The sequence below is a fragment of the Natator depressus genome, chromosome 9, assembly GCF_965152275.1.
Source record: "Natator depressus isolate rNatDep1 chromosome 9, rNatDep2.hap1, whole genome shotgun sequence".
Classification (NCBI taxonomy): domain Eukaryota; kingdom Metazoa; phylum Chordata; order Testudines; family Cheloniidae; genus Natator; species Natator depressus.
Window position 1 is genome coordinate 47503639 of NC_134242.1, and position 17834 is coordinate 47521472.

The following is a 17834-nucleotide window of genomic DNA, read 5'->3' on the forward strand; positions in this document are numbered from 1 at the left end:
TCATAAAACCCAAGGGGCTGCAGACAGGCTGAAGGGAAGAGCAGTGAACTGGTAGTGTCATTGACTCACAATAAATCTGAGAAATCTTATGTGGCCAAGAGTGAGAAATGTGAAAGTATGCATCCTTTAAGTCGAGGGCGGCTTACCAGTCCCCTTGGTCCAGGGAGGGAATGATGGAGGCCAGAGAGACCGAGCGGAACCTCACTTTCTTGAGAGATCTGTTGAGACAATGCAGGTCCAGAATGGGCCAGAGGCCCCCCTGGGCCTTTGGGATTAGGAAATATCGGGAGTAGAGCCCCTTTCCTCTCAAGTCTTGAGGAACTTCCTCCACAGCCCCCATGCATTAGAGGGATCACAACTCCTGGGTGAGGAGTTGCTTCTGAGAAGGGTCCCTGAAGAGGGATGGAGATGCAGGGTGGGAGGGAGGGGATGGATAAAAACTGAAGGGTATTGCCCATTGTCACTGTATTTAGCACGCAGCGGTCTGATGTTATGCGGGACCATGCTGGGCTGAAGTGCAATAGACGGTCCAAAAATAAAGGGGAGGCAGGAACTGGTATAGCACCCTGGGGCACACCTTCAAAAGGCCTGCTTGAATCCACTGGAGGACCTATGAGACCACAGCTGGGAGTTTGAGGTGAACAGGAGTGGCTGATGCCATTTGTAACCTCTCCCTTTCCTTTTGTAGGGCTCCTGTCTCAGAGATGGTGCCGATAAATGAGGTGGCTGTTGGAGCTTGAAGTGCTTCCTGGAAGCAGACAGAGCGTAGAGGCCCAGTGACCTGAAGGTGGGTCTAGAGTCCTTCAGGCCATGAAGCCTCATGTCTTGTCTGCTCTGAAAATACTGAGGCGCTTTCAAAGGCAGGGTCCTGGATGGATTGTTGGACCTTGTGAGGTACTCCTGAGGACTAGAGCCAAGAACAATGCCTCATGGTGCATAGGCCGTTGTCCTCTCTGTCACATCAGCTGCATACAGAGCTGCCTGGAGAGAGGTCCTGGCCACATTCTGACTCTCCTCTAAGAGGGCAATGAGTTCTGCCTCCAATCCTACTTGGACAAGGAGTCCCACAGATTGTAATCATATCTCCACAGCAAAACTTGCTGATTAGATATGCAGTTGAAAGCTACTCATTGAATAAACTTCTCCCCCAACAGAAAACAGGGTTTTTTGCATCGTTTGTTTGTTGTGCTCATCTGGCCCTGCATGTCCCTTTTGTTAGCTGCTGACACAATGAGGGACCCGGGGTGAGTGTGCATGCGCGAGTACAGGTATTCAAATCCACTTGCTGACACAATGTTTTTTTTCTGCCCTCTTTGAGGTGGGGTGCAGAGGAGGAGTTGCCACAGGGCCTTGACCAGACCTATTACAGCCTCATTAATGGGTAAGGCCACTTTGGAGGGAGCTGCTGTAGCCAGAAGGCTGTGGGATGTTTCCTTAAGCGCCTCAACTTCCAGCCACAGGTTAGCTGCTATCCATGTCAGAAGGTCCTGGTGGGCCCTGGAATCGTCTTGCAGAAGTGAGCTACTAGGCCCTGAGATAGCCTCGTCTGGAGCACGAGGAGGTGATGGGAGCCACATCCTGAAAATCGGTACCAGGGTTGGTACCAGAGTCAGGGCCTGACGCTGAGTGGGAAGGGGCGATACCCCACCTCTTGGAAACTTCCAAGTAGGATCAATCGGAGGAAGGGCCCGATACTGGGGGAAAGCCCCAAAGGTTCCAGTACGGCCATTGCATAGGCCTCTGACCCATTGCTCAGGTGCTGGTGGGGCAATCTGCACCGAGGTCCGGTGGCACATAGGCTGCGTACCTTAGGCTGCATGTAGGGTTCCCCTTCAGATTCAGATGAAGAGTCCTCTCCCGGTGACTACAGTGGAGCTGTACCCCTCTCTGCCCCCACATGCTGCCGAGGGTCCAGGGACCAGCGGTAGACTGCAGATGGTTGTGATGATGGGGATCAGGGCTGGCTTGCCCCTAGAAGGTGCTGTTGGGGCCGGTGCTGGCAAAGAATTCGACGCTCTCTGCTCCTAGTCATTGGAGCCGGCAGTTGTCTCATCAGCATCGGGGGGACTGAGAGTGATAGTAAATCTCTGGTTGCTGAGAGTGTCTCTGGGGTCAAAGACAGTCAGGCTGCTGGTACCGCAGTGGTTTCCGGGTGTTGGCAGAGGGTGCAGCACCAGACAACACTCTGGGTAGAGTTGATGGTGCCACCATGGGACCATGGTGGAGGAGTGGCCCTGAACCAGTCGCACTGTACTGCCTTCCCACTGCTTGTCATTTTTCTGCACCAGTGAGTGCCCTCTGCCGGTGCGCTGCTTTTTGTGTTTCTTTCTCAGCATCGGAGATGGTGAACGGTGCCAGGAAAAACACAGTACCAGAGGAGTACCTCACATTGAAGCTCTTGGTGCAGAATCAGAGTGGCTTGGCTCTGAGGCTGGTTGAGAGTGGCTTCCATTAGGATAACCTTGAGCCTTATATTATGGTCCTTTTTAGCACAGGGTCCTGGCAATTCTGGCACTTGTGCCTCATGTGAGTTTCTCCCAAGCACTTTAAGCAACTGGAGTGTGGGTCACTCACGGGCATAGGTTTGCTGCAGGAGGCACAAGGTTTGAAGCCCAGGGACCAGGGCATGCCTAGCTCCTGGGGCAAAGAGAGTCCCTCGATGATAGTCCTTAATGCTAGCTACAATATCTATCTACTCTAATTCTTTGTTGTTTTTAAACATAGTTTTAGAGTCCAAAACCCACTGGGAAGAAGCCTTGCCAAAGCAAGAGTGGTCATTCCAGCAACTGTCACAGGTGGTAAGAAGGAACTGAGAGGGTGCGTGGCCGGTGGTGCCCCTTATACCTGTGCATAAGCGTGTGGCGCCAGAAGGCACTAGCGCTGGCCTGACAGATACCAGTGAGGGAAAAATCTCCAGCAATGGTGCACACACCCCTAACACGGAATGGACAAGAGCAAGCACTCGAAGATGAACTGTTATCCATATTAGAAAAGAGAATGCCTTCTGACATTTCATAGACTGATAGTGGGAAGCAAAAAGATTAGGGATTTTTTTGGTTGTTCTGGGGGAGGGGAGTTAATTTTGTCCAGCTCTAGTGTTAAATCACTACTCAGGATTCTCCAGAACATAGAGAAGACGTAGGACTGCATCACAGCTTTAAGACTATCACCTTGCTAGGCTATTATTTGGATAGAAGGAGGTTTTCTTCTATTGTGTCCATTAAGAATATAGGAGATTTGCTATAGCAAAGGTCCTTCAGTGGTCACAATACAGCTATACCCTGTCACACTCAAGGACGGTTTAAAAAGTGATAGAAGTGCCTACGCAACAACTCATTTTACAACCCTTACAAGAGCACTTAACTAGAAATGTTTAAGGTACCAAGAGGTACCTGACCAGAGTGCCTGCCAGGTTATTTAAACTGTAAAAATCAGCTTTTTTGCAACATCTGAGAAGCACATTTTTCTTCCCCCAAAAGGAATTCAATGATCTTCTACAAAGCCTCAAACTTCCCGATGGTGCACCAAGTTTCAGTTGAGGAAAATCACATTTATGTTGCAATCCTCTGAAGCCAGGATTTATGATGCAAACACTAATACATGCAACATTAGTCTTGTTGAAGTACTGCTGTAATTATGTCTCACCATTGTGCTCTCAGCTATTTTGTAGCCTACACACTGGCTTTCACACAGATTCACCCCCTGTGGAGAGGAACTTCACCAGGCCCTATTGCACCACTAAAGTCCAGCATGGAGGGGTTAAGTAACATGTAGGAGCATGTGTGCTCCCTTCATAAGGAGAGATTTCAACCATACCAAATGTTAAAGGAGGTTCAGTTCTGTATTTCCTCAATCGGACAGGATTTATGACTGTTCCAGTGCAGAGATCACACTCTTCCACTAGAGGACAGCAGCATCTCAGCAATCTCAGCCAGTTCCTTTTCCTTTCATCACTAATGCATCAGGAAAAACAGAATTGTTTATTATTTCAAGGACAGTTACTGAGCAGCCGATGGAGGTGCAGCAGTTTGAGAGTAGGGTGGGCAGCATAACTACAGTCCTGGCTACTCTCTACCACAGCATCCAATTTTAGCAGAAGAAGATTTACACAATAGCCCTGTAAGGTTGGTGTGCTTATTAAGGTAGAGCACACAGAAGGCAAGCTGTTTTATGGGGAAGCTTCCTACCTTCTCCAAACAAAATTTAAAATTAGGTGAGGTTTAGCTAAATGAGTAGATCAGCCCACTCAAAAACTTGAGAAGACCTCCTTCCATTCTATTCAAGTCTGTTTTGTCCTCTCTTCCCTCTGCTAAACAACCCAGATATCGCTTTGGATCTTTGATTCACCCTGAACCTCTGGTTGTACTAGTATTAGTCAGCTGTTCCTCCTCACTGTTCCAACCCCACCCTTGAAAGCCAAACTTCCTGGCATCCAAAAAGTCTACTAGAAACAAAACAGCCCAGAGGTCTGTTGCAAATGCAGTCCAGGGAAGGGTAGGTCAGTGCCTGGAAACACCCAGCCATGACCAATCACAAGAACGTGTGCGCATGAATCACCCTGGAACAGGGGAATCAGGCAGCATTCCTCTTATGGAAGATGGGCTGTTACAGCAGGGAAAATATGCTGCTTTACTAGCTACTTCAGCCAATAAAAGGCATGTGAGACTTACTCACCCAGACAGAAAAAGTTGGAAACATAGATTACGGTGGCCATTTACCAGCTGGTGATGTAGAGGAGAAGCAAAGTGCATAATTCCAGAAATTTTAAAGACTCCGCTGAGAAGCACAGAGAGCAGGGCACACACTTCCAACCCCATGATCTTGACACCAACACTCTCCATGATTCTTAGTGACCCAGCACACACACTCCTCCTCTGTCAAAAAGCCATATTACAGTTACACAAACCCAGACAGAGTGCCTGCTGACCTGCAAAATGACAGCAACATGGCTACTGTAATCCTTGCCTGGTGTGTACAGCATGAACCTTGAGACATGAGGAGAGGTATTTAATAAACTGAAGTGGAGAGGCACTGGGCCTTGAAGCAATCTATGCACAGCTGAACACAAACAGTACCCCGGGGAATCTGTAATTTACATTAACCCAGATTTCAGAGTAACAGCCGTGTTAGTCTATATTCACAAAAAGAAAAGGAGTACTTGTGGCACCTTAGAGACTAACCAATTTATTTGAGCATAAGCTTTCATGAGCTACAGCTCACTTCATCGGATGCATACTGTGGAAACTGCAGAAGACATTATATACACAGAGACCATGAAACAATACCTCCTCCCACCCCACTCTCCTGCTGGTAATAGCTTACCTAAAGTGATCACTCTCCTTACAATGTGTATGATAATCAAGTTGGGCCATTTCCAGCACAAATCCAGGTTTTCTCACCCTCCGCCCCCGCCCCACACAAACTCACTCTCCTGCTGGTAATAGCCCATCCAAAGTGACCACTCTCTTTACAATGTGTATGAAAATCAAGGTGGGCCATTTCCAGCACAAATCCAGGTTTTCTCACACACCCCCAAAACACACACACACACACACACACACAAACTCACTCTCCTGCTGGTAATAGCTCATCCAAAGTGACCACTCTCCCTACAATCAAGGTGGGCCATTTCCAGCACAAATCCAGGTTTTCTCACACACACCCCACACGCGCACACACACACACACACACACACACACACACACACACAAACTCACTCTCCTGCTGGTAATAGCTCATCCAAACTGACCACTCTCCTTACAATGTGTATGATAATCAAGGTGGGCCATTTCCAGCATAAATCCAAGTTTAACCAGAACGTCTGAAGGGGGGTGGGGGTAGGAAAAAACAAGGGGAAATAGGCTACCTTGCATAATGACTTAGCCACTCCCAGTCTCTATTTAAGCCTAAATTAATAGTATCCAATTTGCAAATGAATTCCAATTCAGCAGTTTCTCGCTGGAGTCTGGATTTGAAGTTTTTTTGTTGTAAGATAGCGACCTTCATGTCTGTAATTGTGTGACCAGAGAGATTGAAGTGTTCTCCGACTGGTTTATGAATGTTATAATTCTTGACATCTGATTTGTGTCCATTTATTCTTTTACGTAGAGACTGTCCAGTTTGACCAATGTACATGGCAGAGGGGCATTGCTGGCACATGATGGCATATATCACATTGATGGATGTGCAGGTGAACGAGCCTCTGATAGTGTGGCTGATGTTATTAGGCCCTGTGATGGTGTCCCCTGAATAGATATGTGGGCACAGTTGGCAACGGACTTTGTTGCAAGGATAGGTTCCTGGGTTAGTGGTTCTGTTGTGTGGTGTGCACTCATGCAAGTTGGGTCAGAGATTGAACATTTTACTAGTACAGGCACAATGATCCTAAAATGGATTTTACTGATGCTAGATATGGACAGAGTTAAGTATTGCTGTTACAGCTATTATCTGTTCTTTTCTTTGGTGGGTGGGAGTTTGAGCCTAGGCATTGTAGAGTAGTTATGCTTCTCTTTTTAAGCATAAGCTGTTTAGCCTGAGTCTTAAAGAGGAACTTTGTGGAGTTAATTGATGACATATTTATGGACTCATGACAAAGGTCATAGTACAAGTCAATTTTATAAAAGAACATGCCAGTCAGGTGCAATAGGAATCCAGCGTAATACAAGAAGAGAGTCGTTTACAGGCTATCGAGGTAAGCAATTCACATCATGGGGTTTACAGTTTCTTCTGCTCTGGTGCAGGAGTTGAGCACTGTGGGGACACATAGGAGGGAGCAGATACTAGCAGGTATGGACTCCCGCATAACGTCCTGTGACATGCTGTTGTCCAGTGCAAGTGGTACATAGTGAATAGATGCAGGGGTCTGCTGCTGAAATCACTGCGAGTTGGCTTTGCTCTAAATATGTTCTCATGGAACTTCTGCTCCTGTAGCCTCTCCTGCTCTGGAATTGCCTTGGTACAGCAATAGTCACTGAATTAGAAATAATAAATCAACAACTGCTGTTCAGTTTCCAGTTCTAATACCTTCCCACTCCCCAGTATCAGCACCCTGTAAGGCCATAAGCCACTTTCTTCCAAGAGAAAGTGGGGAGAAATTGGATTTTTTGGGCAGGATAGGTGCAATTTGCAACAGCTGCTAAAGGTTACCTGTTGCAGACTAATGGGACCTTAGGAACTGTGTCCTGAGGGTTTTCAGCAAGAGCAAGGAAAGCCTTAGTCAAGAGGGGCCGGTGAAGGCGTAGCAAGGCTGAGAAAATTTGTATTTGTTATTCTCAATTATCTGAGGATGCTCTGAGGCTGGAAAGGCACAGAGACCCTCCATGTTGGCACAGCTAAATTAGACACACACACACACACACACGCGCACCTCCCACCCCAAACTGTTAAAACTAGAACACTGGTTTTAACCAAGGTTTGCCAAGATTACTCCAAAGAACCAAGAGAAAATTATGGCTAACATATTAACATGGTTCCTATTTGTTGACTGTCAGCAGAAGGGAAGCAGAGTTGGACAAAGCAACAATTGATTCCACCTCACTTGCCAGTGGGAGATATAGAGAAATTTGCTACCAGATAATGCTTGTGAGTTATACAGAAAGGCAGAATCAAGTGCATTTGCAGCTAGGTAAGGGCAGATAGCGAAGCATGGACAGGAAGTGTAGCGTACATGCTGAGACTCATTTTCCAAATGTGTAGTTTATTACAGTAAGATTTAAGAGTGCCTCTTATTTAAGAATTTCATTGCTTAGCCATCATTTTGCATCTGGCTACATGACACAACAGAGCCAGCTGCTGTGCACAGTATTTCAAGTGTTGACAGAAATCTCCCAAAACAGTCTTTATGACTGAACACAGAGGGGGCTGCTGAAGCCAGCAGGGTTTGGGGAAGCTGGAACAAGTGGGTGGAGCAGGGAGTAGGCAGTTGCCATTCTTGCTGTGGCAACAGCACAAGGAGGGAGCTTACTGACTCAAGAAGGAAGAAGGGACACGCACCCTCATGGGAGGCTGCATCTGTCCATTTTAATAATGGCAGTGGTATCTACATGACACCGGAAGTGTTCTCTAGTCCACACATATGCAAAACCAGGCCACCAACTGAAAACCAAAAAAGTAACATACCTGTTGTAGAGGGACCCTTGCCCCTCAAGCAGTCGCTTTTGTGAACCTGGAACTATCTGAAGAGGTCTTGTCATCCCAGCAAAGCATCCATGCAGTTTCCATTTCTTGTCTTCACCCCTAGTCTCACCTGGGGCCACAGACGTCGTGTTCTGCTCCACCAGATTCCTTGGTACCATCCAGAATTATCTCAGGCTCCATTGATAGAGCCCTCAAAGAGAGTCCAGTTTATTGTAAAATGGGTAGGCTTTGTTCCCTGCCCCAGAGCCACTGCTGACCTAGACTCAGAGACAGACTTTCAATTCTTCCATTTTTCTTGCCAGAACCAGTAATACCCTGCTAACATGTTTGTATCCTTGTTCTGACATCACTGTGTTCTTAAAAAGTTAAGCTGCAACTGGTACCCCCTCCTGCTCACAAGTGTCCAGCCATCTGCTTTGGGTCAGCTGGCAGCAGACTTGCCAAGTCCATTGTTCCAAGACATGATCACTGTTCCAACAAGCCACTTTTCAGTGTGAACAAGTGGATGCTGGTGAGAAAGTAGCATGCAGTGGGATGTGTTTAGGTGAGGGGCTTCCAGAAAACCTGACCTCCTATGCCAGATAGACAGAGTACTTAAGCAGTGACTGGTGAGAGGACGGTTTACATAGCTGAAATCAAGACAGCACTTCCCACCTATACTGGGATTTCATCTAGTGTAACTGACACAGTGGTTACCCTCATTCTGAGTAAGTCTGTTCCATCAGATGATAGTAGGAACACTCGTGCAATATAGAAAATAGTGTGTGCATACATGGTGCAATAGGCATGTGCTGTAAGAATGTGGCTAGGGACATGCTGAAACAGAGTCTAAGCCAAACAGAAAAGTAGGCAGGCAGTATTTACATTTTTCTGCATTTAAAAAAAAAATTGATTCCCTGCTTCTACCACATTAGATTTCCCTGTAGTTTCACAATACAGTCAGCCTCTTCCGACAATGCACTGACTGAGACATCACCAGGCTGCTCTACAGCTCAGCCATTGCCACAGGAGAAATTGATGTTTTACACTAATTAGTGACCAACTAGTTTACAATGTAAACTATCAGCAATGAATTTTTCACAATAGATGTGGTGGCAAACACACCCAACTGGATACAGAGACTGCGTTTAGAGTTGCTGAGAAAGCTGCCTTTTCAGAAGCAGTATCCTCAGAGGTGCTAGCATTGAGACCCTACAACGTGACTGTAACAGCTGCTGGTTTCCTCATCTTCACTCATCTCTGTTCATGTCCTTTGCCAGCCTAGCAAGCAGCTGTCTGCACTCAGTTGCTGCTGTCCTAGTCTACTCATGCCCCTTCCTACCCAACATACTGCATCTGTTAGTGTCCAGCTGCTGCCTACCCTTTGTTCACACCCTCTTGCACAGCAGCTGCCAGAATTCCCTGGCACTTTTGAATTGAAAGTTACAGGTCCAAACAGTTCAGGGTTCAGAGTCTTGGTTGTAGAGACAACAGAAATCCCCTTTGATAAGTTATGGAGCCCTGCTCTGCCTGCTTGAGGCAGGAGGATAAGCATTACCCCTTTTAGGGGCAGAGAGGGCAGAAGAAAGCTCCCAGAAACAAGACAAGTCCCTTCAATTGATCAACACCTGCCACGGCATCCTAAAAAAGGGATGGCTATAAGTATATTGGATGACACTGTTGCTCAAGTCAACACTAATTATTTAACTGCTAAATCATTAGGCTTCAGTTATCCTCAGTCAGAAGTAAAAACTGTTCCCATCCAGCTCAGAGCTGTGATAAGTGCATTAAACTGCATTATACACAGGGCTTGAGACAGAGATCAACAAGTTTGCAGACATACTTGTTGACAAGTATTTCAAAATAAATTACCAAAATAATTGAAACTGGCATGATTATATTGTGTTATTTTGACAAATAAAATATGCAGAATTTTAAAATATTGTGTGCAGAATTAATTTTTTGGCAGAGAATTCCCCAGGAATAAAGAGTTGCATCTTGTCATTCAGTTACACGGTGCTTCATGCAACAGAGTCTGCCTACTTCTCTCCCCTGCTGATTGCACCTTCACCACCGCATAGCCTATCAAGCTCTCTCAGGCTTAGAAGAATCTTGGCCAGGTTAGAAGAAGGAAGGAAGATCTAGCACAGACCAATTCAGAGAAAGGATGCACCGGCAGTGTTCCAGATTGCTACTGCCTTGGCTATGCAGCCCCCCCATTACATACTTCTTTGCTAACCCTTACCTCACGGAAGCTGAGCTTGCCATCAAAATCCTCATCCACTTCCTTGATCATGTTTTTCAGGCCCAGATGGGTCTGAGGTGCTTCCAGCTTCTCCATCATCAGTTTCAGCTCCATTAGGTCTATATACCCATCCTTTCCAGAGTCATACCTGAAGGGAGAGAGGGTAAAGGTCAGTATTTGTCACACCCCCTGCTACACTGACAACACAGGGAATTTTCAAAGCTTGGTTTCACAACATAGGTAAGTGGTAGTCTAATTACTGACACTCTAGGCAATGTGTTCTTAGGACATTCCTCCAGAGAATGAAGTGTGAAGACAGAAATCCACCATCGATCCACACTCGGAGACATGGTGACCAAACCAGCTGTTGAAATCTGTTAAGTTTGGGGAAGTCACATGAGGCCTTTGAAATTAGCTTCCTAGGATAAAAGCAGATTAGTCTGTAGGGAAAAATGCACAAGGGACTTCAGAGCAACTGTGCCAGAAATATGAAGGGAGGAAGTAGGGAGGAACCCACACCACCACCACCACCAGACTTTAGGCCCTTGCCCATTGGTAATGTAAATACACATGCCTTGCAGTCCTAGTGAAGTGTTTATCAATCCATGCATTCCTACAACTCAATGCTCTACACCATGCACAAATGTACTAGAGGATTCAAGTCAACACTGTATGCCAGGCACATACCAGAGAGCTACCCAATGCCACACCTAGAAATATCTATTCCAGCCAAGGTCTTTCACACTACTTTAGAATTTAAAAAAAGATGGGATTGTCACTCAACCAACAGGAAGCCAAAATACTCTGGCACAAGTATTGTACTATTTGAAGGGCTCCCTGTAACAGACAGAGATGCTATATAATCTAAGAATACTGATTCTGTAATAAATTTTATGAATACCGTGTGTGACCTGGTCAATAATGTTACTGTATAGTAATTACTGAGTTAAGACTTTTCTGTATGAATGTACTGAGCCAGCTTACTAGGTGACTATTGGGAAGACCATCAGAGAAACAAGAGGATAGCTATAGCTAAACAACCTCTCAAATACTTGGGGGGCAATTACAGGACAGTGGCCTACTTCCAGGCTCCAACTTGAAGTTATACAGCTGTTTTGCCAGCATTGGGAACTAACAGATTCAAGGGCTATGAACAGTTATGAAGTGGACTTGTTCTCTGAGAAGAGAGGTCAAAGGACAGGACAAGATTTAAAGTGACACTCTGGTGCAGAGGAAGGAGAGAACTGTTTTGTCAGTTAAGGGAAGAGACTGGTCACCCAGACCCAAACAGTTTTGGGGGTCCATAGGAAGCTTAAACCTACCAGAAGCCCGATGTGGGAGATGGGGAGGCACCTGGTAAGGTAAACGTGTGTACACTGTTTATCTTTTACAAGATCTTTTCTCTGAAACACTGTTGTTCAAAATACATACATTGGTCATTGTCTTAACCACTGATCACTGCTCCTGGAGCGAACAGAACTGCAGGTATTGAAGAAAAGTCAGGCCTACTGAGATAATCGTGGTTACCGCCCGGGGAGTGCAACTCAAGGCTTGATCTGAGAGTTGAAGAATCACAGGATTCCTCCTCTAAAAAGGAGCTAGTTAGAGCCCCTGGATCTGAGAGAAGGTATACCCCAAAGAGACCAGGAGGGAGGAGAGGAGTAGATAGCCCACTAACTGTGACACTCACTAATGGGGGGCTAGTAGGAATTTTTAGGTTGAGGAGAAAGGTGAGAGAGTCTGCTCCTTATGCAAAATAAAGGATCACTTTAGGAATGCACAAGGATCCAGAAATGGGAGTCTGCTGCAGGGTATCTGGCAAGTTAAAGGAGAGAAGTATGGAGCAATCTATTGACTTTCAAACAAAGGTTTGTGATAAACAGATTGAAGGTAGCCGCTGGGTGCAATAAACTGAAGACAAGCAGCTCTTGGTGCAGACACAGACTGCTGTTGGCTAGACTGTTACTTCCCTAGATTCTGAAAGAGAAGAGAGCTCTTCACTGGTAAATTTCATGTCAGCAAAACTGCTATTTCTCATAAGTCAGCAGAGATCCCAGTTCAGAAGGAAGCAGCAAGATGAAAGCTAAGACATTAAATGGACATACTATGCTGGTCTGATCTTTCAATTAAATAAAAAAATAAGTTCCTTGATTTTCTAGCAGCATGTGCCATGCCAACTCTTTTACAGTAGTGCCTTTTCGTGCTTTGCTGTGGGCTTTAGGCACGTGCTCATAAGGCTTTTACTCTTCCTTTAGAGGGGAACAGCAATACCTGCTGGGTCTTCAGTGGTAGAAGCCAATGGATTTAAAGTGTTAATAGATGAACATGAGACTTTTGATAATTGAGGAGACTTAGGATCACAAAGATTCCCCACTGGTCTTCTTCCTTATACCTAGAGAATCACATTGACTCCAGGAGAGATGGAGAGGAGAAGGAAGTGCATTGTAATTAAGGCAATAGGGGTGATGAGTGAATTGGAGCTGAGAAAGCAAAGAAAAGAGCTCTAATGCTGAATGAATAAGGAAGGGATCTCTGCCAGTTGCAGCACTGGCTGGCTGACAAGAGCACAGCATCACTCTGGATAGGGATTCAGTGCGTAACTTAGATAAGAAACCACTGCAGAATGGCCGGAGCTGGGTGAGTTTCCTAAGTGGAAGGAAGAGGGGGGAGGAATCTGACTGTAGGCAAACAACACTACTGTATATCCCATTTTTTCCCTTTACCCTATACTCTTCTCCCTACTCCATTGTCAGCTTCACTCCCTTCCAACATTTCAGAATTCTTAAGTTCGTTCAATACTTTTGATGGCTTCAGAAAGAAAGTCCCAGTCACAGCTTTTAAGCTTTCCTCTTTGGCCAGAGCAAGTCAAATCTTCCCATCCTTCACGTTTCACTCACCAGGAGTTACGTTACAACAAAAACTAGCCCTCCCAGACTTTAAGAGCAACATCATCACAGTTCCCTTGAAAGAAGCTCAGTCCAGTTAAGAAGCTTACACAGTCAGAAAAGAAGCTGCATTAAAAACAAGCATGAACAAAGCTGCTGGTCTCTTAGCTGTTGCATGGAGTGAGCAGAGTGAGGTGGGGGTATAACCAGGACTGTCCCCCTATCCATAAGAATGAATACACACAGGGGAAAATGGAGAATGCTGCTTCTCCAATGGGTTGGGATGGCTTCAAAGTTTGTCAGAACCCTAAGTGCCAGGGGCTGCTATGGAGCTTTCCTACTTTTCCCATTGTGGATCCAGGGATGGCACCCAAAAAGGAATCCCCAGCACCCTCCCCTTTTCCAGCAGCTTGAAGGGAGGAGGAGGAGAGTTGGCTTGGCTTCTTGCTTGACCATCACTCTTGGCTAGTGCCTCTTCCACCAAAAAAAGCTTTCAGATTGGTCTATGGTCAGTAGATTTAAGGTAAAATTTTCAGAAGCACTTAGTTACTTAGGAGCCTAAGTCACTTTTGAAAGCTTTATGCATAGTCTCCTGGCTATTATATACTTGATAAAGTTTCTAGCTGCATGGTAGCGGGTGCATGGATTGGGGCATATGATTGGTCGTGAGCGGATGCACTAGGTGGTTGAAGGAAGGAGGCATGAAGGAAAATGCTGATGGGGAAGTATGGGGCTTGTCACTTTCTTCCAATGCTGAAAAAGGAATTGATTGGAATAAAGGAAAGGGTACGATCCCTGAAGTCCTCCCGTGTTTGCTTCACCGCAGAACCCTCCTCAAGCTTCCCCCCGCACCCCCGTTTCCTGTTCACACCTTTTTACAAGAGTGTATGAATCCACAGCGGTATACAGCGCTTTTGGGGAAAGGCGGCGGAAACAAAAGAAAAATAGGGAAATTGCTATAGGGACCGAGGGGTGGGGGGGAGGAGAGAGAGTAAACAGACATGACAACTCAGGAAAAAAGCTACAGTATGGTTCGTTACAGAAAAAATTGAGTGAGGCCAGGAAGTTTACCAATTTGCCTAGATAAATATTTTCTAGTATATTACCTGCCTTAGTATTAAGTTGCATTTTAAAAAGTGTCACAGCAATTTGATTGATATGGTAACAAAATATAGTATCCGATGGTTATTCTTTTTTAAGTGCAGGGAAAGGAGGCGCATTAAGTGGCAAGGGGTCTGGTATTTCTCTGTGGCTAGAAAGAAGCATGGTGTGTTTTTCAAGCACTGACCGGAGCATCCAGTGCTGTCTCCATGACATGTATATCTGAGGCCTGACTAGAAATACGATTGGAATGAATATTCACCATCTGGATTTCTGACATAGGACACATCACCTTTTAAAGATGTGTCCATTAACTCAAAGCTGAAGCAGAAGGATGACAAATGCCTGGAGTTCCTCCACTCCTCATAAAAGCGATGGACTGTGCGCAGACTCCCTAAAAGGCAGGGGATGATCTCACTCTTCAGACAACTCATTTAGCATTAGCAAGTTCATCTGCTGTTGCAACATGCAAGACTTTACAATGTCCATCCTGCCAGGCTTGTAAATATCACTATAACAGGGAGTCCACATGTCACACCCAGCAACCTTTGCTACTGAATGAAACATTTGTTTCCAGATTGGGGTCTTTATCCTTAGCTGGAAGGCATTTCCCAGTTTGATTAGTGCACCTGTGGTGATGGGGAATAAAGCAAGGCAGCATTGGCATCCCTGATTATCGTTCACACATGACTCCTTAAAATGTGGGTTATATAGCTCCAAAAGAAACTGATGTACTGTACATTGTGTACTGTATGCTCACTTTAGCATCATTTTAGTCTAAAAATTAGACATCCCGCTGCCAAAAACTCAGTTTGACTCTGGCTTCTTATTCCATGATATCAGGAGGCTAGTTTGTCAGCTATGACAGCACTCATTTGACCCCTCAGCGCGCTAAGCCAGCCTTACAATAGAAGGGCTGGCCCTGGAAGGGTTAACCAACTGTACTTGGGTCCTGGAACCATCAGGCACAGTTTCATGGCTGCCAGCAAACAGGCAGCACAAAGCTGGGATTGTGAGAAATTAGGTCTTGTCAGTAGTGGGCTGAGATGGCAAAATGACATTGTACCAGTAGCACAATAGGTGTTCAGTTCGCAGAGCCAGGTCCAGCCTTCAGAGCAGGGCTTTCCAAAACAGTTTAACCTCTGGATTTTCTGTAACCATTCTGCTCTCATTTCAAGAGCGAGGCAGGGGATAAGAACAGCTCAGGAATACAGTATCAGAAAGCATTCCTGCTTACAGAGCCCTCAGAGCCAACTCTGAAACACAGGAATAGTTATGAACTGTACAGTGTATTCGATAGCTGGCAAGACCCCTTCCCCAGATGGATGGGGGGGTGGGATGGGGAGGAGGGGAAGAGGACTTGTTCTTCCAGACTCGAAAACTCGTTACAGATCCTGCAGAATTAAAATTGCATCCTGTGAATCTTGGATTACAAGCATACCACCACCCCAAACAGGCTTAAGATATAATAATATAATCTTGGTAAGGTTACTCCGGTACTTCAGAGCCACAGGACCATGCTATTTAAGAGAGATACATTTGTATGATGCAACAGAGATACATGCATCCTCGTGTTTCACTGAGGCCTCTGGTTCTGCAGCTAGCCTTGTGGGCACAAGTACTCAAAGTGTTAACAGGAAATACAACCCACACAGCCACAGATACATCTCTATTCAACCTGATGAAATCAACCCTTTGATCCTGATAGTTAGAGCCCTGCTTGCTCCTTGGCCCTGCGGCAGCACCATTTTGTATGCCACCTGCCCTTGTGGAATCTCCTCTTTAGGGACTTCATCGAAGCTCCTTCCAGATCCCTAAAAAGCTCTCATGCTTATTTTATTGCAAATTGAGTGGTGGTGCAGCCATCCACCATCTACAGAGCGTTGGAGGAAGCTAGTCAATTGAGTGCCATATTGAGGAGCAGCAAAGAGGAGGTGCAGGAGAACAAGTGGGTGCTGGAGTACCTTAGAGGTAAGTGGATTTACTTGGGCATATGGGGCGAGGGGAGAAGCTATATCAGCTAGAGCACCTCTTTTCAGAGCTCATGTTTGTGGGAGATGGTGGTGAGGCAGCGCCCAGATACCCAGGGCAACCCCCACTAAAACAAGTATTTTTGGAGGAGGAGGGGTGCCATGAAGGGACAATATTTCAAAAGTCACTTGTATACAGAGTTGTATTTTTCATTATAGGTTGGGTCCTTTGTTAATCTTGCAAGTCCTGCTGGGAGCACTCAGACCTGCAGGCAGCTGAGAAGAAAATCCTACATAGTCTGCATTTGTACTGTACCCGTAGAGAGTCACAGCAGTGGAATGCACAGTAGATAGCCTTGCTCAGAGCAAGTGCCATCCCACTGGTGTGCTTGACACTCATGCACTGCCACAAGCCCTTGTGTTGACTGTTACAAATGTGGGAGGTCTGTGACAAAGGCAGCAGTGCTGGAGTTCCATACTGTAGATAAGGTGTGGGATAGGAGCAATGACAAGTTATATATCTGATTTTTGCCAATGTAGATGCACCCGTATGGCTACACTACTCTTGCCACTTCCTCTGCTAGTCCCAGCAGGGAGACTGTAGTTCAGGCAAAGCAACCAGTAGAGTCAGAGTAGAGGCCTATCAGAAAGAGCAACAGATAGCAGGGTATGAGTGCTACTCCCATGTGGGCAATTTGATGGTGGCAAAGGGAAGGAAAAGGAGGAAGGAGGAAGAGTTGAGGTGCGAGAAGAGGTGAGAGAAGTCTCCTACACTGAGTAAGTTTCCTATTTAGTATTGGGAAGGCAAGAGGTATGCTACAGAGCCATGAAGTACTTCCCACTGCAGGGCTGAGTGTTTCTATTTACAACACGCAAGGAGAGTTTAAAACTAATTCCTTATCAGTTTAGCACTCAAGGAGCAGGTTTAATTGATATGTGGTAAGAACACTGGAGCCTTACTGACATTTTCCGCTCCTATTAGGGTTAAGATGAAACAATGGGCATTCTCCCCACAAATTCCCCTGAAGAAGACATGGCATGGAGGACAGAGGATGAAGTTCAATTCTCAGATTCACGTCTCTACCCTGTAGCACTGGGCTGCCATTTACGCAGGCTAGAAGATTGTACCAAGGTGAGCTGTAAGGCTTAGACTCTCCAGAGAGTTTGTAAGAGTCCAAGAGGAATTGATTATAATGGTTAAAATAGTATTCTCATATTGTTAAAATAAAGAGCTAATTAGGTTACAGATTATAATTAGTCTGAGCTGCAGACTTCCTGGTCCCTCTACCAGAAGAGGATACATTAGTTCTTGCAGTCACCAGAGGCCTTGTCTACACTAGCACTGATTGTTAAGGGGTAAGTTTACTGTAGACAAGCCCTGTAGCTCCCACTGCTAAAATGGCTATTAACAGTGTTGGATGACGTAGAGTTCCCACCACTGCTACCCTCAGCAGCAGGAAATTATAGGGGGGAAAATTCAAGCATTGACACCCCAGGGGAAAGGGAGGGAAATGGGTG

At 45.8% G+C, this 17834-nt stretch overlaps 1 protein-coding gene and 1 long non-coding RNA gene across 5 annotated transcripts in view; one reads left to right on the plus strand and one right to left on the minus strand.

Moving 5' to 3' along the window:
- Positions 1-17834, minus strand: part of EFHD1 (EF-hand domain family member D1) — a 37708-nt gene that overhangs the window by 6484 nt on the left and 13390 nt on the right. The window contains exon 2 of the mRNA XM_074964069.1: positions 10361-10508. Coding sequence (XP_074820170.1) covers positions 10361-10508 — 148 coding nt within the window. The remainder of the gene's footprint in view (positions 1-10360; positions 10509-17834) is intronic.
- LOC141994067 (uncharacterized) overlaps positions 6604-17834 on the plus strand; it is a 62701-nt gene continuing 51470 nt past the window's right edge. For 2 of the 4 annotated variants that reach the window (XR_012641009.1, XR_012641011.1), the window contains exons 1-3: positions 6645-6691; positions 16133-16317; positions 17299-17448. This is a non-coding gene — a long non-coding RNA (uncharacterized LOC141994067). Of the gene's footprint in view, positions 6692-16132; positions 16318-17298; positions 17449-17834 lie in introns of all 4 variants that reach the window. The other 2 variants (XR_012641010.1, XR_012641012.1) reach the window with 2 other exon arrangements.